Source organism: Dysidea avara, chromosome 12 (genome assembly GCF_963678975.1).
Source record: "Dysidea avara chromosome 12, odDysAvar1.4, whole genome shotgun sequence".
Classification (NCBI taxonomy): Eukaryota; Metazoa; Porifera; class Demospongiae; order Dictyoceratida; family Dysideidae; genus Dysidea; species Dysidea avara.
The window spans coordinates 5,377,901-5,401,969 of NC_089283.1; the positions used below are offsets into that span (position 1 = coordinate 5,377,901).

The 24,069-nt window shown below is 38.0% G+C and overlaps 3 protein-coding genes across 3 annotated transcripts in view; all 3 read right to left on the reverse strand.

The window, feature by feature from the left end:
* Positions 1 to 3,981, reverse strand: part of LOC136240004 (uncharacterized) — an 18,822-nt gene extending 14,841 nt beyond the window's left edge. Inside the window, exons 1-4 of the mRNA XM_066030799.1 lie at positions 3,875 to 3,981; positions 3,236 to 3,277; positions 3,091 to 3,181; positions 1,900 to 1,950 (exon numbers count right to left, since the gene is read on the reverse strand). Of these exons, the coding sequence (XP_065886871.1) occupies positions 1,900 to 1,950; positions 3,091 to 3,181; positions 3,236 to 3,259 (166 nt within the window). The 5' untranslated portion in view covers positions 3,260 to 3,277; positions 3,875 to 3,981. The remainder of the gene's footprint in view (positions 1 to 1,899; positions 1,951 to 3,090; positions 3,182 to 3,235; positions 3,278 to 3,874) is intronic.
* Positions 3,982 to 6,016: 2,035 nt separating this feature from the next.
* On the reverse strand, positions 6,017 to 15,761 carry LOC136239991 (alkaline ceramidase 3-like). The gene is made up of 11 exons (XM_066030784.1): positions 15,623 to 15,761; positions 15,463 to 15,573; positions 15,313 to 15,365; positions 10,905 to 10,957; positions 10,760 to 10,850; positions 10,618 to 10,709; positions 10,142 to 10,192; positions 9,223 to 9,279; positions 8,591 to 8,701; positions 6,185 to 6,230; positions 6,017 to 6,135 (listed from the first exon to the last, which is right to left on the reverse strand). The coding sequence occupies exons 1-11, from the start codon at positions 15,738 to 15,740 to the stop codon at positions 6,085 to 6,087; spliced, it is 834 nt and encodes a 277-aa protein (XP_065886856.1). The 5' UTR covers positions 15,741 to 15,761; the 3' UTR covers positions 6,017 to 6,084.
* A 1,788-nt stretch (positions 15,762 to 17,549) lies between these two features.
* Positions 17,550 to 24,049, reverse strand: LOC136239992 (alkaline ceramidase 3-like). The gene is made up of 11 exons (XM_066030785.1): positions 23,906 to 24,049; positions 23,740 to 23,850; positions 23,629 to 23,681; positions 22,279 to 22,331; positions 22,134 to 22,224; positions 21,987 to 22,078; positions 21,586 to 21,636; positions 20,933 to 20,989; positions 19,999 to 20,109; positions 17,856 to 17,901; positions 17,550 to 17,806 (listed from the first exon to the last, which is right to left on the reverse strand). The coding sequence occupies exons 1-11, from the start codon at positions 24,021 to 24,023 to the stop codon at positions 17,756 to 17,758; spliced, it is 834 nt and encodes a 277-aa protein (XP_065886857.1). The 5' UTR covers positions 24,024 to 24,049; the 3' UTR covers positions 17,550 to 17,755.
* Between the last annotated feature and the right edge of the window lie 20 nt (positions 24,050 to 24,069).

A 24,069-nucleotide genomic window follows, 5' to 3' on the forward strand; every position in this document is an offset into this window, starting at 1 on the left:
TAAAGTAGTTGTATTACTACTGATTTGCAGACACATTTAGACATTTGTGGAAACAGTAGAAATGAAAAACTGAGATGAAACAAAAATAATGGTCAGGAATGTTAAGATTTGAAAGCATGATATAGAGCCTTATAGAAGTGTTGTTGATATGGGTACCCCATGATAAATCGCTTATAATTGTTACTTTGTTGATAACACTTCCTTAGTGGTATGCTATTCATAGCATATTCGTTTACAAGTGATTATGATTATACACTTTTTATCTGGATATAGATGGTGTCATCAGCATGTAGTCCAACTTAACAAGATTATGGCAGTCATTAATGTAACATAAAAGTATATAGTAGGGAAGCAAGGATAGTACATTGAGCACATGCTCAATTTGGTTTGTTAGTTAACATGCAGTCATGCATCATGCACAAAGTTTCCTTAATTTGCTCTTGTTTCTAACATCTGAATGAAAACCCACCATTCAGTCTGCCATAAAAAACATATTGAAACTCACTGGGTAAAAAAAAATGCATGTGCTACATTAGAATTACGAAGTGGCTATATTTATGGGTCCATAACGTAGGATTTTTTTTGCTATGTTTACGACATTCCTAAGTGCGCATGTGCAAGCATCTCGTGACTTAGTCGGTCATGGTGCAAATATTTATTTAGCTGGTCGTTTGTTGTATAACTCGAGTATCAAACACACTAGTTGTATGAAGGTAAGTTTTGGGTGAGTTCGAGGTGAGCTAAGGTTGGAGCGAGCATCCCGGTGAAGCCGGGCCAACCCTAGCTCGCCACAAACTCACCCCTTCATACAGACAGTGAAAGTCATCATTGTGTTTAACAGGCAAACGTCAGGTTAACGTTAGGGTTAGGGTCGGGTTCAGCTTTGGTTTCTTCTTCACTGGTATGGGTTAGACTATATAATATTTTATACATTTAAATAATAGCTACAAAAACAAGAGGAGTAGCCAGCAAGCACAGTGGTAAAGTGTGGGTACTCCAAACCTGGATGCGTGGGCTCGAGCCTCAGTCACATCACACTTTTTTCTTTGTTTCTTATACCATTTTGTGTCACGACTTTTTCTAAGTTTTTTTTAAAAATAGCAATGACCAGCTAAATCAACAGCCAAAAAATGTAACAAACTAAGTCACGAGATGCTTGTACATACGCACTTAGGAATGCCATAAATATAGCAAAAAAAATCCTACGTTACAGGCCCGTAAATATAGCCACTTCGTTAAAATTATGTTGTTTTAGCGATTCAGTATAGCTTTTCCTACAAAGAAGAAGGACATTCCAATCAGGAAATGCAATTGCATTGTAAACAAGGCCTGTAGCTCATGTGTACTTTACTGTACAGATGCATAATACTCTCCATGATCAGGCAAATCCGATGATGTATTGATTCAAGCCTACCAATCCCTTAATAACAGATTTGTCTGTTCATAGTGAACAGACTGAATCAAGTCCCACATTAAAGCCTGTTTCAGATAACAATTACTTACACACTTGTAATTGCTGTACAAATTAAATTTCTTGTTCTAACTTTGCAAGTCTATTCCTTTGTTACCGTAGATAACAGAGAAGCAATTAAATTAATGTGTGAACATGTGTGAGTTTTTGCTCAGCTGTTCATGGCGATACTGCTGCTGCTGCCTAAAAACAAGATTGGCATTTCTTTAGCCATCTTTATAGTCCTGCTCTGTGCTCTCTTTATTCACATTTCACAGCTAAAAGAAGTTCACAGGACACTTTTTGTTGGTAGTATAATATTGTTAAAAACCATGTCTATGCCAGGCATTTATTCAAATCTATAGCCATTGTTTAACATTGTGGATGTTGGCAACAAAAAAGGACAAGGTATTGACCATAACTTGAGACAATCAATATGATATTCTCACCTTCCAAATGATACAAACGCCCAGGATTAATATCTCCAGTGGACATAAGCCCTAGAAACAGCATCCATTACATGTTAACACTAACACTTATTAAAATGCTAAACACTCTTATGACCAAAGAGTGTAATTAGGAATATTCATTTCTTAATTGAACCATAAAGAGACATAGATATTGGTCTAACAATGTATGCTCAATAATGAGGAGGAATGAGGCCATAACTTATGGAATTAATATGGTAGTTTTATTAACACAACCAGTTTTTTTACAATCGTGTGTTCTATTAGAGTATATAGTGTAAACAATAACAAAGCTCACTAATCCAAACATCTTATCTTTGCTAGAAATAGAGAAACGTGTAAACTATAGCCACTTGCATTGACCTTTACCCCTTTGAGCTTGGTGGCATCATCACATTACTGTTCCCTCCAACATGTTAATGCCAATGACATCCAACTTGCATCGGAGAAAGCAAGGCCACTTATTGTTAATTCATGCCTAAACCAATGCAGCTCATTATTTTCATTACAATGTTACACACACCTGACTGTTTTATTAGAGTTGACTGAAAATTACAGTATTTTGATCTGTTAGTAATCAATACCCCACTATCTTATAATTAGTAGAACCAAAGCTACCTCCCACTGACGTGAGGTGGGTTCTTCAGCGCATCTTTCCTCTAGGCTTAGCTATGTAAGTAAGTTAGTTCATCAATCACTAATCACTGAGATGATGGAATAATGGAGAAATGTCATAATAATGACCAAATTTAGACAGTGAAACATAGCAATTTGGGAGGGGGGGCCCATCAAAAGCTAGCAGTAAAGCTAGTTTTTTTTCCAAATTTTCATTCAACCAAAGGTGAGACCATGGGTTATTACCTATCCCCACCACAGTTTTTATCTTAGATAGTAAGTCTCTTAACATCAAAGGAAATTATCATCATTAACATTTTCTTATTGTATTCACAATGAGACCCCGATTTCAGATAACCAAATGTTTATGAAAAAAACTTCCTTGAAATAGTTTTATTCACTATCATCATGTCATACTCACTTAAGGACATACAGTGTGATTGCTGTTACTATCATGCCATATGCCACATGATGAAATACAGGGTTCCCAACCACTATATGCCTGTTTGAGACAATTTATAAACAGCAAAGCAACACTGGACACTGGAGTAAACCTACTATTTATATAATGATTGTTAGCAAGTACAACACACTGAGGTAGATGGTTGTCCAAAGAGATTGCTTGCCATGTGGTGCCCCCATGTTGAGACTGTGGTGATTAGAATGTTACTAAATATAGTATTACCTTATATGGTCAACTTACAGACAGTAGTGGAACTAACAACATCGGTAGCTCATCCAGAAGCTGAAGAAAAGATTTTTATAAGTTGTATACCACCAGGTAAGTGAACTACTTTTGTGTACTGAACAAAGTAACATTTGCCAAGACAATTGGCCATAAATTTTACTTATAGATTACGTGAACTCATAATAGAGAACATTGAAAAAAATTGAGTGTTGCATTAGCCATATACATAAACATAGCAGAATAATAGCTAGGGGCATTTCCAATTATATTTCAAAGCCCCCACAAGTTTCAAGATTGAGATACTAGTCCAGGTCAGCTATTTTATTGCTGCACCTAGGGACAGGACACAAACAACCGAGCTGTTCAAATGAGTTGTCCCTGCAGCTGTTTAATTTCAAGGGTAAACTATATCACAATTCTTGTGGTTGATGTTATGTACATGAAAACTTAACCTATACCCACTAAATTGATAGCTATCTTTGCCAATTATTCAGAACACTATATTACAGGCTGTTTGCAGGCAACAGGGATCTAGTGAGATCATTCATTCATCATGCCCTCAAAAATAACCTACGGTAGCTAAGTAGCTATATATAGCAGATCCACATGACTTGAATGATATCAACACATTTTTAATCCTCTAATTTCTCTAACCTGCGTGTGATACAACAGTGATCCATGGAATAATGATGATCCAATTCCAACCACTACAAAAAATATTATATATACATAAGACTAGGTAAAACCGTCAACCGATATCCGTAATTCCGGATTCTCACAAGTTCAAAGTTCACATTCTAAAGCCGGTCATCGGTAGTCACGCCCCAAAGTGGGGGCAAGACTTGGCCATCACAGGAAAAGTTACAGTAGAATAATACACATGATCCTACAATAGGTTTAGTTGCTCTGTCAGACTATAATAACAAGAATAATCTGGCATAATTCTTGTTGCTATAGTCTGTTCAATTCAGCATTAATTCTACAGAGCAATAAACCTATTGTAGAATTTTATGTAGAATTTCATTGTGCCTTTTCCTGTGCATTGGTTCCTCATCAGTTAGTAAGATATAGGAGGCGGTGTAGTGACGCTCCAGTTCACCCCTCCAAGAGGTCACTGTTCCGACCAGTGGAGGAATTATCATAGATACATTTGTAATGGTGTTCCCTGCATTGAGACATTGAAATCCATTGACGTGCCGCTCTCAATAAGCTGATTGCTTGATTTTTATTTAAACTCCAATGTTCGGCATTTCCGTTCTTCCATACAAGAGTGTACATAAAGTAATTAGCTACAAAAACAAAATTTACAACTACAAAATTAATAGTTATATAAACAATATATTATAGTACAACACAACAATTACACGACAACACATAGTACACCACAAATAAAGTAACACTTCACATATCATTGTACAAGATAAGATCATAGCTTACAGAATTCCGCCATATAAAACTTCACGACATAATTTTCCTCACAGAAGTCCAGGGCAGGTAGGCTTACCCCAGTGGCCTACTATTGGCTGATCTTCTGGAGGAACGAATGCAGGCATTTTGAAGTCACGCGCACTTAATTTTAGACGATTATATTTCAAAATATTCGTGTATTTCTTGAATTCTAGTAAAATGTTAACAAACAAAATGGTGTATACTGACAAGGTTATAATTACAATGGAATCTCAGTGAACTTTCAAATGATAGTTCTGTTAATAGGCCACTCCAAATGAGAATGTAGTTTCCTGTCCGAGCTTTTTGAAAATCTGGTGAGAGAGGGAGGCTTATTATCATTATTCATTATTACATCAATAGCTTTTGAGCCACAAAACTAACTATGGAATGAAGTTAAAAATCTACTGCAGCTCAGTTTTACATGCACAGCACTGTTTCATACTCTTCTTTAAGTTTCACACATACGCTATCACTCTGGAGCTACTGAACCAGAGCAGTTACACATAATGCTTCAACTGAAACTTATCAGCTGAATATAGTTGTTCTGGCAGGTCTAGATCTAGCTACACAGACCGATTTACATACAAATATACAATCTCTACAACTTACTTGAGTGAAAATGTCATTTATATTGACCAAGACTGGAAAAAGAGCCAGAGAATGAGATATCATCTAGTCTCAGGACATTGGCTGACACACTTCTTGAGCTTGTGACTTTTTGCGTCTTATACTCAGTTAGGCTTCACATAATCTTATAGAATCTTTCAGTTTGTGTGTCATTCATTCTTTCAGCATATACCAAAGGGCTTTGAGGCACATGCCTAGCAGCAGTCTACTAAATTTCACTGCTTTAGAATGCTGAGCTCCAGGCAATAAACAATCCGAACAGAATATAGTATTATAGCAACTATGAAAGCAGTATTTATTAGGCTTGTTTTGTCTGGCTAAAAACCAAGGCTTAAGACATTATGTTATTTCTAATTGCCACTTGAGTACTTGCTATAACTACTTATCTAATGTGATAGCTGTACAGAGATTGACATTCCATCATCTAGCTCATTGCTAAACTTAGCTCTATACTTAGAAATTCCTCAACTTTCCACAGCTTTGCAAAATGACCAATGCAGCCGGTTACAAGGTCTCTTACAGCTATTCTTTCATAGTTTCAGCACATAACAGAAGACTTAACACAGATCCATACACGAGGGGCGCTGCCTTATCGTCTCATAATTAGAGAATAAGGACAATAATATAGTAATAATGACCATTTAATGCGGGTGCTCAGACGTGATGCGGGCGGAGGGCGGAAAACTACATCCTCATTTGGAGTGGCCTTAGAGTAGTGAGTGTTATTAGAGTATTCTATTGAAGTAGTCAAAAATTTCATAAAATTTTAATTGTCACTACTGCGTTGATTATAATTCATGTTCCTTGCTGACTTGCAGGTAAGGAATTCCACAGATGGTCTGTATGGGAGAAATGTACAGTACACAATAAACGCAAACAACACATCACCTTAATCTTTGTGTTGTAGCCTAAGTATGTCATTCTCACTCTTGAACTGGAAAATGATAGCACAAAATAATCTCGGCTGATGTACAGCTATACAAGTTACACTAATGGACTGTAATAGCTACTATGTAGCCAATTTCTTTTTCTTTATAATAGAGTAGATAAAAGCTCTACACATTTGGATAACAATAATATGTGATCCAGTCTGAGAAAGCTGGTCGTATCGCCCATGTCAGCAGATTCGATTTTTCACCCAGGACACAAGCTACATGAATAAACTATCTAATTCCACAATCGAAATCAGCTAGACTTGAGTGGTCTGGTTTTGCTGGCTGCTTTTCCCAAGCCTAGTGGTGATCCGTTTGTGTGGTGTGGGGCCTTAATGGAGCTCTGGTCAGCCTGGGGATGACTGTATGTGGCTGTACAGCTCTGTGGTGTTGAATAAGTACCTCTGCTGTGAATTTCCTTTCATTTTAGCCAGTTTTGAGACCTCAATGGCCCAAAACTTGGCCTAATTCATCCCTTGGCCTTCCTTTTCAATTTTTGAACACCATCTTGCCTGCCTTCCAGGGCCCCCACCTCCCACCCAATTTGCAGCTCGCCCGATACAGTCAACCTCGGTTTAAAAATTATCTAAAATGGCGGGAAACTTAGTTGTTTTGCACAGTGGATGCTCTGGAAGGTAAGAAATTGGTGCAAAACGTGTGAAAATTTGGTACACATAGCTTCAACCATTGGCAAGCTACAACACAATAAATACTTAAAACTGGCATTTCTCGATACTTTTAAATAGGCGATAAGCCCGGTTTTCTCAGACTGGGTCACATATAGTGATTACCTGCATGTATCTTAATGTATAATTTTATCACATTTATTAATGGATACTTACAGCTAGCTACATTTTTCTACACATGTTGGAGAAAAACATTAAAGCCAAATAGCTTAAATGGATGTAAAATAAGCCCACAATAAAGTAGTTTAACAGACTATATGCATGACTGGTGAGGTCGTGCCATCATGCTCACAAAATTGAGCATTATGATATCAGTATACTCAAAAATCATCTTTAATGCTAGTGCCCGACATTATTCTACCACTCCTATCAATAAGGCCGCATCAGTAGTGCTTTGACCATAGAAAGATGAAACACTTGAATTTCTTACAGGTATCTAAATCCTGTAGATCCCTTGCTGAGATCCCCATCTCTGAGGCTTGTGAAGATGTTATCTACTGTTTCCTGATGGTATAGCTATATGCAACAATTTGCCTATTTTGTGACAGATTATATTCATTGTGAGTTTTGGCCTTATTCTTTTGCCAAAGGATATAATCCCAGGTACTGTTTTATTCCTTATTATATAATGGATACAATGGTATGAATTGCATACCTTTACCGCATACTGTACGGGAGTTACAGTGCTTTGTTTACAGCCATACAATCTGGCTGAAATATCAGCCTATTTCACTATACTGGAGCTAAACCAATGAAAAACCTTTGAAAGACTCCATGAAAAGTGAAGTTTTCATTGGTTGCTTTCATCAGTGGTCATGAAATGCAGTGAAATGTTTTTCATAGGAAAAACTGATGAAAACTCAATTAAACTACTTTGAAAATAATCAATGAAAAGCCAGTAAAACATTTCTTTGTAATTGGGTTTTCATTGGCATTTTCAAAGCATTTTCATTGAGTTTCAAATACCCTATGTTTAGCCCCAGTATATATGTAGTGTTTACTTTGTGAACTGTCAAATTTCACCATGATTGATATAGTATTCGACATTCTTAAGTTATCTTAACCATCAAATGCACATTAATCACTAAAGTAGCATTTACGCACATGTCAAACTATTCACAAATCCCAGTTTTTTTTTTTTGTTGTTTTTTTTTGCTGAATTAGAAAAAGGAAAATCACCCAGCAGGTCAGTAAGATGATAATTATGCTAATCTGGAAACATTGCCAGGTATATTCCCGAATGCTTTATTAGAGAGTGGGAACGCTCTAATTATCTCAATCTCTACAAGAGGAAGAGCTCCATTTCCCCTAGCCCTTTGTTATGTACTTGCACAATATACAGGGGTCTACTCTTTTAAGGGTTGATGTAGTCACTTGTTATGAAGTAATAAAGAATATAATTTTCCCAGTTCTGTATGCATTGGGTAGTAGCCATGTTTTACTCTATACAATCCATCATCGGATGGTGAGTCAATGAGTTAGTATCTGTTCCATGTGACAAGAGGAATTTTGTAAATTAAGGTATAAAGTTTCTATGCTTAATTAGTTAAACTGCAAGTTTCGGTTTCCTCAACCCTTGGTATCATTTTAGTTGGTAAGCACACATTTCATGGAATAAATTTATATAATTATCACTGCATTGAATTCTTGACACAGAGACATACAAATTTCTGTACCTGATGAGGATGTGCAGAAACGATCCAATCCCAGCTAACAGGTGCCACCAGCCATGTAGTTGAGAGAAGACGGATATCGGATGTTGCTGGCCCAAATCAGCCCTCATGTCCCTGAACACAAATATCACAAAAATACCAAGGGGGAAATTGTTCACAAAACCCTTAGCCCCAAATGATGTACCATACTAATCACTATCACCAGCTACCAGTGTATTACCTTAACGTATATTGCCTATTGCTCACTTTCATGCATAGGCTCACAAGGAGAAAACCCACATGCATAAAGGTATTGCACAATTACTGAAAATATCTTACATGAGCTGAATAAAATGGTCTCTGTACAAAAATAGAGGAAGAGACATTATGTAATGCAGAATACAATGGTACGTGCTTCATGATTAGAAAAATGCTGCCATTATGGAGAACTTGGATTCACGGTGATAATGTGTGGTGGTCACTGCTTTCACGTCAATAGTAACAGTACCACTGAAATTAATTAAACCTGTTATTCAGGCACTAGATGAGTGCAAGGCACAAACACAGTGATTTGGTGCACTCCTCAGACACAAATTCACAAATACACACATGCATGTGTGCACTCACACAGAAAAAAAATGTACTGTACTACCCACCTCAGATCAGAGCAGTAGTTATTATCCAGTAACCATATAAGGAAAGCCATGATGTAGCTGTAAAAGTGACACTAGTAATAACACATATACACACTTACAATATTGTCTCGAATTGTGGCTGGGCAGGCTTTATGTCTTTGTAGCAACTTTTCTAGGTGTCAGAGTAAAAGTAAAACAGGTAAGGCTCAGTCTGAAGGCAGCTAGCCAAGGGGGGTCTGGGGACATGGATGCTCTCCCAGAAAAAAAATCAAAAATTTCACATTTTGAGATGCTATTCGGAGGCAAATATGGGCTATATTGGGTACTAGCTGGTTACTTGACAAGTGTTCAATGCTAAAAGCAGTACTGATAATGAATCTAAATGTTTAAGGACACCTTGTAACAAAGACTGCCTCTGTACAAATATCAAAGGTGCCAAAGTTAGCTAAGGCATACTAACTAGGGATAAAACTGGACACTGACCAAAAAGAGCCTCCGCAATACTGTTAAACCATAAGCTGTAAGGAATGTTTCCAAAGTAGCCAAAACAGTAATTATTTTTAGAGGTGTTTAATACAGGAAAGTGGACATGAAGCTACTCTGGGTGAAAGACATAAGTGTCATTTCTATTAATTGGTACCATTAAGTATTGCATGTTCACTAGGCTTCATCAAGTTTTTAGCCAAAATGTGCGGTGGCACCTACTCTGATGCCTTTGTTCTGAAAGTAGATTATACATACCTTAGGATGCTTAATTATTTGCTTCTCCACTTTTTCCATCGTACAGATCTAGAATTGTTAGAAAACTAACTGGGCATTTATTTAAAATAAAAGTGGCATTTAGTTTTGCCGTAATTCCCTCTACCACTGGCAACTACACAACAGGAGCAGGAGTTAATACAGGATTGGTCATAATTCAAGACAATATTCAGATACTCACCTTCCAAATGATACAAATGCCCAGCTTAAATATCTCCAGTGGACATGAGTCCTACATTAAATAATGCAAATCACTACATGTTAACACTAGCAACATTGAAAACGCCTATGACCAAGTCATGTAAAAACTATTGATGAAATGCACAGCTGCAATTGGTTTATTGACCACTTAACAAACAATTCAAAATGGCAAAAGTAAACATTTCAATACATCAAAACTGTGTGTTCTATTAGAGTAGTAAAACAGAATTCCTTCATGGCAAAGCAGAGCTGTTCGAATTAGCTGGTGTATAGAACTAGATATTATATTTCACTGCTAGAAAATAGCCTCATGCAGCTAGGCTGTAAAAAAATGGAATTTAAAATGTATGGGACAAATATGATGGATGTACAAGCTAGCTCAGATGCCCAACAGTTACAAATAATTTGTCATGAATTTCGTTCACAATATAATGCATGTCTTAACACATTGCTTACTTGAGGACATAAAATGCTTCAAGCAAGATTGCTGCCACTATCACACCATACGCCACCTGATGAAACACAGGGTTCCCGACCACCATATATGCCTGTACAAGACATCTTACAAAACAGCACAGCAACACTGGAGTAAACCTACTATTGATATAATGGCTGCTATCAAGTACAACACATTGAGGTAGATGATTGTAAACAGAGATTGCTTGCCATGTGGTCCTCCCATGTTGAGACTACAATGATTGAAATGTTACTAAATACAGCACTACCTTATATGGTTAACGTACAGACAGTAGAGGAACTGCACTGCAGTAAACAACATCGGTAGCTCATCCAGAAGCTAAAGTAGGAGTGATACATTCATGAATCCAGTTGAGCAATTCTAGGATAAGTGTACAGCTGTTCCCATGGTAATATGTGCAAGTAGCTAATTCTGGATAGTTCTGCATTTGTGCCAACGTGAACATGAACAGTGCGTATACTACAATTCACAAATATAAAATAATATGTATGTGTATTGATGAAATTTATTTTATGTGACTGCTCTATTAGAGTATCTCAATCACATACAGTAGCTACCAGGGTTGTAACTGGGCCAGTACTACTAACCCACTGACCTGAATAGTATAATCCGGATGGGAACTGACCCTGTTTAGGCATGCATCAAGAACTAGATATACAAAGTCAAGTTTCAAGCTCCAATCTGCTAGTTACGTCTTGGATTTATAGCACAGATTACCACACTGTTGTCTACAAGAGGAAATAGAAACCATGAAGTATTTCAACAAACTTAAAGAACAATTGATTAGTGGGTGTGACTCAGAGCAGATTATAACTAGTCTTCGTTGATCTATTATGTCAGATCAAAGTCATAGTTGATCTGACATTGTATGACAATGAAAGTGAAACACACATGCAGCATGCCAAGATAGGGGGATTCAGGGAATGTATCCCAAGAAAATTTTGGATTTTAAAGCTCTGAGATCACAAATGAGTTTATTTATTTATTAATGCTTTATAGTACACACACACACACACACACACACACACACACACACACACACACACACACACACACACACACACACACACACACACAGAGGTACAAATATGACAGTACATATGGTGTACTAAAGGTCTGTAGGGCTTGTGCTACAGCCAAAAGTAGTAATTATAAGGTGAAAAAGATCACATGATAAATTGTCTATAACAGTGTGTGCAGTTAATTTTGACACTGAAGTCCTTCAGCGGCCATGCACTGCAAGCCACACTGATGAGTATACATTAGTATAGACTAATACAACCCAGAAAACGTTGAAGGTCTGTGGGTGAACTGTACCCACAGTCATATTACACTACAACTACAGTACTTATATTGTGATCATACAGCTACTAAAATCACTGCACCTGCACTCCATGGAATTTTGAACAGGGACAGAGAAAGCGTTAAGCGCATGAGCTGTATTGAAGTAAATGAACATAATTCTAACCATACTGCAAGACATTTAAAAAGTCACTTCAAGAGTATGTGAACATGTGGTAGAAAAGTGCACAACAAATAGAAGGGTGTAGGTTCAATTCCCCAATGGAATATTTTTTTGTTGTTTTTAAGATTTTTTAGGTGCAATATTTTAGAAGCACTTCGACTGCTTTATTAGAGTAGCTGACTGTACTATTAGAGTATATCTATCTTTCTAGCGCAAAATGGTTGGCCATCCTTGGCTGGTTTAGTAATTGGGCAGTCTTTAAGTTAATTGGTCGGTAAATTTCCGATTTCCGACCATTATAATCTGCTCTACATGTAAGTCTGCAGGTAACTAGCTGGATAATTTCCAAAAGTGGGTTAACTTGATGCCAAATTAGTTGCCTATATCCAATAACACTCAATCCTGATAAGTGGGAGTAGCTCCACTTATCTCTAGGCAGTAAAACACATTCCCAAATGGTGGGCAAGGCTCCACATAACTTTCTTGAATATGTACAACTGTATTTCCATCAAAATCAATTAACAGATGTACCAGTGCAAACGTGAGTTGAGGGTCTCTTGCCGCAATGATCTATCTGCTCAGGCAGGCTTGCTTTCTGAACGCTTGTCTCCACACCTGAGGCGTGCCTTTGAAGCTGCCTCATCTCAGAGCAATGTGCATCATGTTGGCTAACAACCCTTCCAATTGCTGAGCATGGGTTTGCTGTACCCAAAGGGGAGTTTTGTGATGCCCTATGTTTAAGATTTGGCTGGCAACCAGTGAACCTGCCGCAAACATGTGCATGTGGAAAGTTATTTTCTGTGGAGCATGCTTTTAGTTGTCCGTGTGGTGGATTTCCATCTATTCGCCACAATGAAGTTCGTGACTTAACTGCGAGTCTACTGAGTGAGGTGTGTTGTGATGTCAGTGTTGAGCCTGCTCTTCTTCCTATAGATCTGAAACTCTCCGATACGCTACTGCCAACAGAGAAGATGGAGCTCGACTTGATATTGTTGCTAGGGACTTTTGGGGTCGGAACAGGCAGCGTACATTTTTTGACGTTAGGGTGTTTAATCCTTTTGCGCGCTCCTATTCTCGCTCCCCACTGCCAAGGTGCTACCAAATTCATGAATAGGAGAAACATCGAGCATATGATGAATGGATTCGGGAGGTGGAGAGAGCTTTCCATTAGTTTTTGCAGCCACTGGAGGCATGGGACCTACTGCAACTACTGTATTTCGGAAACTTGCTTCTATGTTGGCTGAGAAGTGGAATGTGAATTACAGTCATTGTTTATTCTGGGTTCGATGTCGGTTGTGTTTTTCTTTGTTAAGGTCTGCTGTGATATGCTTACGGGGTTATCGGTCATCGACTAGTCGCCCGATACCATCTATGGTCGATCTGGCCTATTCCGAGGGTCGCCCTGAGTCTGGCATCCTCGATTGATTTGTTTCAGTAGCTGGTACCCTCCAGCTGTCCAGCACTTGACAGCCAGTGCTAGGGGTGGTAGGCAAGGACAGTCCATCTAACCCGGGAAAAAAATCTAAATCAATTTGTTATTTATGATCATATGTGATCTCATTCAGGTCAGACCCAGCTACAGGTATTCAATAAAATGGATGAGACCCACCTTGATCTGGACAAAATGTGACCCAGATGAACTGACCCATTTGTAATGCTAATAACTACAATAATAAGATAGCGATATGTAGCCACGTTCTTTGATTGTCTTCGCTAAAAGCCAATAGCTACAGCATTAAAGGCATTTCAGTACACAAGCTAGCATGCTGTAGTCTGCTCTTTCTGATGCTTTGATCCGATTAAATCTTTTGATAATTTCTCCTGACTTGGCAGTACTACATATCTCTAAAATCTATGTTCTGATTAAGGCCACTATTAATGATTTTCTGTTTTCATCATCAACGCCCGCATGTATTTTTACTGCCGCATGTATTTCCCCATTATAAAAGATTTAACCATTATTTCATCTGATTAACCAAATATGAGGTTGTGCAGTTCAGTTTCAAGTTGCTGCACTTATACAGTAGCAACTTTGTGCGTTGTAGCTAAGAGAATGTGAAAGATTGGTGCAATGAAGTTTACAAGTAAGAAGCTGATCCTCGAGTGGAACTGATCATGTGACGAAGGACGCCTATATCTAAAGAAGATAGTTTCCAAACTATGTTGAGTTAGCTAACTTAGCAAATTGCCTGTTATCAGACCCTGGAGGTATGAAAATAAATAATAGTTATACGGGCACAATGTGGAGTCTATGAAATTTATAAACCTGAAGGCCCAGGCTGTAGCGCACGAGCGAAGCGAGGGCGCTACTAAGGGCCTGAGGGTTTATAAATTTCATAGACTCCACATTGTGCCCGTATAACTGCTTTAGACTCTATTTCACATTACACTCAGATTACTTACCTCATCCATGGCTGTTTCTGCTGTAGGCTCGGCTAAAGCGGCTGGTTTTCTTACGATAATAATAACGCCATAGCAACTATGCGTCCTCACGTGACTAAATAATCGCGCTCGTTAAATCACTGCACGTGAACAACGCATAGCGATTGGACAAACCCGATTTTGAGCATATGTTATATTGTGCTTGAAGACGTGGAGTATATTAGAAAACAAGGTGGAGTATATGAGATTTATTACCCACCCAAAACAGCCTAAATAGAGTCTAAGTCTAGTTAGCTATATTGTGGGAAGTACTAGGTATAATGGTAATGACCCGCCTGCCCACACTCTACATCTGATGAAAAACAGAATCACCAAAATAGTGGCCAATACAAACTGTATATGTATATGTACTTGGCAGTTGTGCTGGAGACTTTAGGCCACTCCAAATAAATTTCCTGTTTCCCGTCCAATGCCTGCATCTGGTTACTGTTAGCTCTAAATATTCCATTATTCCGTATTCTTCCATTATTTTCTGGTTATTCTTGCATACTGACAGGCTTAGTAAAGCCATCTTGAAACAGTGGCAGCTCATGTGTCAGCAGTGCTATCAAGTCGGCACAAACTTCATGTGTTATTTTTCTTGAAAAGGAAGGAACATGCTTTTCTACTTTTATAGCTGTGCCAGGAAAATAACAGCTTGAAAAGCTGCCAATCTCACAATAAAATAATGGAAATGTACCACCCGCCCGCATGCAAATATGCCTGAAGTCAGGACGGGAAATAGGAAATTTATTTGGAGTGGCCTAAGACTTATACATTTTCTAACCTGCATGTGATACAGCAGTGATCCATGGAATAATGATGATCCAATCCCAACCACTATATATATATAAAGAAACTTTTTAAAAACTATAATGTCCGGAATTCCGGATTCTACTATTAGCAGATAACAAAGCCATCCGTGTAAATTCCTCACCAGTTAGTAAGATATAGGAGGCGGTGTAGCGACGCTCCAGTCCATCCCTCCAAGAGGTCACTGCTCCGACCAGTGGAGGAATTATCATCGATACATTAGTAATGGTGTTCCCTGCATTGAATAAATCCATACACGTGCAGTTCTTTAGCTATAAGCTTACAGAATTCCGCGATATAAAAGTTCACGACATAATTTTCCTCGCAGAAGTCCAGGGTAGAGGTAGGCTTTCCCCAGTGGCCTACTATTGGCTGATTTTCTGGAGGAGCGAATGCGGGCATCTTGAGCTGAATGTATTTCGAATTATATTTACCTCTATTTCAATTAGCTAGCATTATCTATTTCAATTATATTTGACATCAGTTTTCTAAAACTGATGCAAGCCCTGGCTGCGAGGCGAAGTGCAAGCATCTCCTAGGCTGGACACTTTCTGGAACTACAGAAAGAACTGATGATATAAGATTCATTAGCTATGAGATTTTGACAGTATGTACATGTGGTACAAATTTGACTCCATGTTTGTTCATTTTGTTTTCAGCTTCCCTTAAACAAGGCATAATCCCTACAGATTGGAAAAAAGCAACAGTATCACCTATTTTCAAGAAAGGATCACGATCCGACCCAGCTAACTACAGGGCCATTTCACTCACTTCTTTATTATGTAAAACTTTAGAGCACATTATTTACTCGCATGTGATGGGTCATTTAGAACGTAACAATATCCTCTCAACCAATCAGTTTGGCTTCCGCCAAAAACGCTCTGCTGATCTTCAACTACTATTAACCGTCCATGACTTAGCGTCCAGTTTAAATGACAATGCACAAACTGATTGCATACTGCTGGATTTCAGCAAGGCTTTTGACAAAGTTTCCCATAAACTCTTACTGTTAAAGTTAAGGTACTACGGAATTACTGGAGAGACAATTAACTGGATTCAGTCTTTTTTAACCACCGTAAACAGCAAGTTGTTTGTGATGGTTCTATTTCAGAAGCTGTCAATGTTACCAGTGGAGTACCTCAGGGTTCTGTATTCGGCCCCTTACTGTTCCTTGTTTTTATAAATGACTTACCCAGCTGTATCAAATCTACTTGTTGCCTATTTGCAGATGACTGTCTATTGTATTGCCAAATTCACTCTAAGCATGACTCCGATATCCTACAGCCTGCCTACAGAATGATTTACATTGTCTGGAACATTGGGCAAACAAATGGTTTATGCAATTTAACCCAATTAAATGTGTTGTTTTAACAATTACTCACAAAGTGCATCCAACTGTCACACACTATACACACTGTATGATCAAATGCTTACCCATGTACAGGAAGCTAAATATTAGGACTTACATTAGACAGTAAACTTACCTTCAACAAGCATATTGAGTGTATCTGTAACAGAGCTAACTCTGCCCTAGCATTCATAAGAAACACTCATTTCTGTCAGAGGAATTTGATGCTTATTGTACATATGTCAGACCAATTTTGGAGTACGCAGCTTTTGTTTGGTCCCCCTATACCAACATTAACAAATTAGAATCTGTTCAAAGGAGAGCTGCTAGATATGTAATGTCCAATTTTAACAGATACAGCAGTGTCAGTGAAATGTTATCAACTTTACAGTGGGACAGCTTGAAGAAGAGACGAGATATTCAGTTTCTATGTGTTCTTTATAAAATCTTAAATGGTTTAATAGATGTTTCACTCCCAGAATGCATGATTAAAAACTCTCTTATCACTAGAGGTCACAACAAAAGATTTGTTACAATATCTTCAACAGTTAATAGCTATAAGTACAGCTTTTTTCCACGAGTAGTCCCTCAGTGGAATGCTTTACAAAGTGTCACTGTCAATGCACCAACTCTACAACAATTCTCTACACTTGTACACTAGTGATCTCTTCAATTACTTATCCTTAATTAATTTACTTACTTATACTTAATTAATTTACTTACTTACATTCTAATTTAATTTGTAACTAATCATTGTACTATGCTCATGCATATGAGTCTTACAATTATAAAATATAATAAAGACTGGTAGTGCCAACCTCAGCCACTTAGAACTAGACACACACATGCATAATGTACTCAATCGATTCATGATTTGTGAAGGCTGCAACATGCACTGTCACCTCTATACAGGTGTAGCTGGACATGCAACACACACTGATACCATTGTACAATAGTACATGCAGTGTTCTATTAGAGTAGTCAATAGTTTCATCTTGATACTAGCAGAGAAGATTTTGTTTGACACATTTTGTTGTCTTAGATTGTAGTGTATGTCATCATTGTGCAGTTATAAATTATGTTCTTTGCTGACTTGCAGGTAAGGAATTCCACAGATGGTCTGTACGGGAGAAATGTACAGTACACAATAAACACAAACAACACATCACCTTAATCTTTGTGTTGTAGCCCAAGTATGTCATCCTCACTCTTGAACTGAGGAAAAAATAGCATGAAATATTATTAGCTGATGTATACATGTCAATCTAACAGACTGCAACCAAACCTTCCCTTAATTAGGCCAATAATTCTTTCTTTTGAATCCTGTCCACCATTTGCATTTATTTTTGGCTACCACATCAGTATTTATAGTGGATTTCATATTTCTAAATACATTGTAATTCTCAATAACTTCATTGGAAGAATAATTCCAGCAGTTTGCAATAAATATAAAAATCTGAAGTCAGTAAATTTCACAAAAAAAGGATCGAGATACTCTAATAGAACAGTCAGTCAATATTCTATTAGAGCAGTCTACTACATACTACTCTAATAGAACAATCATGAGTACTTGACAACAGGGGCGTAGCTAGCCAGAAGGTGATGGAGGGGCAGGCATGCCCCCACGAAACACTCAAAATCATTCATGATTGCAAAAAAGGCTAATGACCCAATGGTGGGCTAGCCAACATACGGTGTTGTATTATTACAGCTTAAATAACTAGCTACGTAACTATTTCAGTACTGACTGCTTCCAATCGAGGTAGCTATATTCGTCGAGCATAATCGCACGTGCCACAACTGTACTCCAACAAATTCACAGTCCCGTAGAGCTAATACTTTAGTGCAAATACAGGTTACTTTACGTTAGCCACAGCCTGTGCTGCAGTCCTAGCACACTGCTGACAGGATGACGTATTCACTCACTTCACTCGGCGAAATTCAAATGCCATGTATTGCACGAAATCCCACCTGTCTTGCTAGAAGAACTTGTAAGCTTGACTGATCCACCTGACTGACTGACTGACAAAGTAAAAACAGACTGCACTGCCGTACGTACAAAGATCCAGTGTGATCGACTCAATAAAATAAACTTGGTACATTTATTTAGCTAACACTTTATCATCTCGTAGGCAGTAGGTTCGTAGCGTGAATTGGTCTCCTTTGTCACTTGTAAGTTGTGACTCCTGCCGCGGAGAAGCGGGTTACTCTTTTTAGATTCAAAAATGTTCTATCACGCGAGTAATCTAGGCTAAATATAGAAGTATGTCTCTAATATTTTCGTTTGATGGATCCACGAGCGAGTTGAATGTTGTGTGTGCGCATTCACTAGCAACCCCTGGTGATACCGCGTAGTAGTGTACATAATTTACAGTCATTTGCGTGTCAGTTTAATACTGGTAAACTTGTGGCGAAGGTTTAAAAAAAAAATCATTTAGTAATGGGGGGGCAAATGCCCCCCCTTAGCTACGCCTCTGCTTGACAAGTATACAGAGTAAAAAAAAAAAAACTATTCGTACAACATTGATGTTCACATTACAGGAATAATAATGCATAAGCTACTGCTTTGCAGCATAATAGCTATGTACCATGACGTGTCAAGAATTCAAGGATTTTGGTGTAACACCTGTTACAAAGCCTATATGTCTAATCCCCACAATTAGCTTTATTGTTACAATGGTTTCTCCATTATCCGAGGGCCCTAGGTGTACATGTGCTTGGATAATGGAAAAATTCAGATAAACAAGACCCATACATTTATATACAGAGCATTATAATACTCTATTAGAACATACACTTTAGGTATACTCTAATAGAACAGTCATTTCCATAGTTTGGATACAGAAAGTTAGGATAATTGATGGCCGGATAATGGAGGGACCACTTTACTGTAAACTTGAATGGTGCATCATAACTCACAGATAAACAAACCCGTAATGTGAACAATATGTATCTCTTGTAGTCAGTCGCATATCCTATTTTTACACATTTTATAAATATTTCATTTTTAGCTATATACTAAATAATGAATTTCAATTAACCTCCCACCCTCACCAGTTCATAGATGTCTAGGAAACAATGTATTGATAAATCTTGGCCTTTTTTACCATACCATATATACACATGTTGAAGAAGTCCAGATTAGCCCACAATAAAGTAATAAAACTACAGCAATCTAGGCACGAGTCCAGTATGCTGACAAAAATGTAACTACAAGTTTTAGTCAACACAAATACTATTTGTGTCTAAGGGATAATCATATATAAGTATCACCGTGTTGAATTCTTTAAATGCACATACAAACTTCTTTACCTGATGAGGATGTGCAGAAATGATGTGTTCCCAGTTAACAGATGCCACCAGCCATGTAACTGAGAGAAGACAGATATTGGATGTTGATGGCCTAAATCAGCCCTCATATTCCTGAATACAAAACATATCAGTCATTAAACCCTTAGCATCAATAATACAATACAAGCACAAGGAAGAACACATTTGAGTAGGGATCACTACAGAAATTATGAGTCATCATAAGCCATACCATGAATCAACAACACCATGCGGTAGTGGAGAAAGTAATGGGTTACATTGTAGCTGCTGTGGTTGGCAAAAAGGCACGTCTTTGTATGCACATACAAAGACGTGCCTACAAACATGTATACAAAGTGTATACAAAGTCTGCACATACAAACACAAAGGAAAAGTAGTTGTGCAAACACAGTAGCAAACCATCACTGGGATGTCTGAGCATCACTCAGGTACTTGAGTCTGAACTCTGTGCAGACTAATCCTCCTGGGACAGGAGTAGTAACTAGGAGTGCTGCCCAACCCTCATGAATAAAGGTCACGGGACCTGAAGTTCTACATTGACTCCAACGCTGCTAAGCAAGACAAAGACAGTTGGGCATTTGCTTCCCCAGTCACCAGGTCCCCATTATATAGCTGGGTAGACTGGAGCAGTTTCTTGCTTAAGGAAACAACAACAGCAACTAGGCATCAAGGAGCTGGAACCTTGTGATAACCAGGCCAGTGTTCTAACCACTTAACTACACACACACACACACACACACACACACACACACACACACACACACACACACACACACACACACACACACACACACACACACACACACACACACACACACACACACACACACACACACACACACACACACACACACACACACACACAACACACACACACAAATTTAATTTGCTGTATTACAAGTTACTTTCTACCCACCTCAGATCAGAGCAGTAGTTATTATCCAGTAACCATATAAGGAATGCCACAATGTAGCTGTAATAACAACACACGCACAATTACAATATTTTCTTGAATTTATTTCTTTTCTTTACAGCATCTTTTAACCTCAAATGTACTGTACGGTACTGCTCAAATGCAATGTTGTCTAGTGAGTGTGAGCAGTTAAAAAACTTGCTAATTAAAGGGCAAGTATTCATCCCAAACAAAATTGCAAGCGAAATGGGTGCCACGCCCTTTAGTTAGTTAGTTAGTTTTTTAATCACTAGCAAGACGACATTGCATTTGAGTGGTACTGTATAATATACAAACTGACATTCAGGTATTATTTACTTGGACAACTTTATATTTGTGTTGCATACACCCTACTACCTGCATTTTATGCTGCCACTTTTGCCACTGCACAAAATTGTTAGAAACTATCTGGGTGTTTAAAATCTGGCATTTAGTTTTGCTGTAATGCCCTCTACCTCTAGAATGAAATACAGAATGAAATTCTATTTCTGTACGTAGCATCCAAACATTAATACATGCTATAGTTTGTGACTAAATGGCGGCTTAGTTACCCCAGCAACTAAGTGGAAGCAGGTGTTAATACACGGTTGGATACAAAATAGTATTCAGTTACTCACCTTCCAAATGCTACACACGTCCAGCTTAAATATCTCCAGTGGACATAAGCCCTGCAATAAATAAAATAATAGACTCACCTGTGGCCAATTTGCCCAAATAATGTAACAGTTTTGATTTACTGAACACTCAGCGAACAATAAGGTAAACGTTTCACTGTGTGTTCTATTACAGTAGCCAAACAGAATTCCTACATGGCAAAATTTAAAACCAAGAGCAAAGCTGTTTGAATACACATTTACTGCAGGCTAACTGGTCTACAGTAGTCTATTAGCTACAAAAGTTGAGCTAGCCTCAGCTAGGTTTTAAGAAAATTTATTTCAGGGCATACATACGTACAGTCACAAATAAGTTGTATATGAAGTGAGTAAATTTCTAGTGCATGTCTTAAAGTGCTACTCACTTTAACACATACAATGCTTCAAATGAGATTGCTAACATTATCATGCCAAACGCCACCTGATGAAACACAGGGTTCCCGACCACTACATATGCCTGTACAGGACATGTAATGCAACAAAACAACACAGAAACACTGGAGTAAACTTACTATTGATATAATGGCTGTTAGCAAGTACAACACACTGAGGTAGATGGTTGTAAACAGAGATTGCTTGCCATGTGGTCCCCCCATGTTGAGACTACAGTGATTAAAATGCTATTAAATAAAGCGTTACCTTATATGGTTAACCTACAGACAGTAGAGTAACTGCACTGCAGTAAACAACATTGGTAGCTCATCCAGAAGCTAAAGTAGGAGTTACATTCAGTTAAACATTACTAGGGTACTGGTTCCATATCATGTTAGTAGCTTCTTCTGTCAAGGTGAATAACATGAAAAGTGTGTATATACCACAATTCACAAATCTAATTTTTATATGATAGATTACATTGAACGAAACTATTCTACATGACTGCTCTGTTAGATTATTTGCAGATATCAGGAGCTCGTCAAATCCTATGGACAAGGGAGTACAAAACTTAGTACACTGCTAACATTATAAGCAAACTCAAAGATGGTGTCTTATGCTAGTGATGTTTATCATTGGTTACATCACTCTTATGCACAACAGGGACACACAGAATGGGTTGCTACTCCATCATCTTGCTAAAGCTGCTTTGCTAGGAAGGTCACCACACTTGGAATAGTCAACTGGAGCAATCTGGTGTGACTAGCAAAACGTAGAATGCTATCCTTCTATGTCTGCTCTACCGTACCATTCTTCCGTTGTGTTGTGTCCTTCAACTTCATTTCCACAGCTTCACTTTGTCATCCTGTTAACGTGATGTTACTCAAACATACACCTCTGTATAATGTCCTAATAAAGAATTTTAAAAGTGATGCTTTAATAGTACACGACAGTTTTGTTTGAATTTTGTTTTTGCCTGTACGTGGAGGTAAGATAGTCAGCTTGCTCTCTGGTGTGTCTTACAGTGGAACTTCAAACCCCTTGGGACCAGGGGTGGTCCATAAGTCTGAAAAATCCATATCTCTGAAACTGTGTATAAATAACCTTAAAGAAGATTGGTAAAAACATCAGTATTATTCAACTACCCTAATAGAACAGTCACTACTCTAATAGAGCAGTCACTTTTGTAGTTCAGTTAACCGAGAATCCGGATAAATGGGATCTGGATAAACGAGTTGTCAGCACATTCTTTGATGTGTAGATTTGAAAGTCAAGCCAAACAGTTAATATTTGGAAATATTAGCTGCTTTAGCTGTGTAAGAAAGCTTGAGTAAAATATTTTCACATAAGTTTTGCATTAGACTTTATTCGTGGTAAATTTTCACATCAGAAAATTATCTAACAAAAAACAGAGGTACAATACCATATAACAGGAAATACTGACAAAAGGAAAATTTGACTAACTCACTACTGACGAATTGACAAAAGCAAGAAATCACAGATCTCTAAACACTGACTTTTGAGGTGCTTGATGAACTAAAAAAATTCCTATCATCAAAATTTCCTGTTATATGGCAACAAATTTTCAGCTCTATACTCTGATCAATACAAACTATTTATTAGAACATTCTCTACCTGCATCTGATACAACAGTGATCCATGGAATAATAACGATCCAATTCCAACCACTACAAAAAAGAAATCGATATCCGGAATTCCGGATTCTAATATTTTAATAGTCCTCACCAGTTAGTAAGACATAGGAGGCGATGTAGCGGCGCTCCAGCCCACCTCTCCAAGAGGTGATTGCTCCGACTAGTGGAAGAATTATTGTTGATATATTTGTAATGGTGTTCCCTGCATTGAGACATCATTCGTATATCCATTGACGTGCAGCTTTCTATAAGCTTACAGAACTCCGCGATATAAAAATTCACAGCATAATTCTCCTCGCAGAAGTCCAAAGTAGAGGTAGGCTTTCCCCAGTGGCCTACTATTGGCTGATTTTCTGGTGGAGCGAATGCAGGCATCACCCACGTGGACCTGATGAATTATTTCTAATTACCTATCTATTTC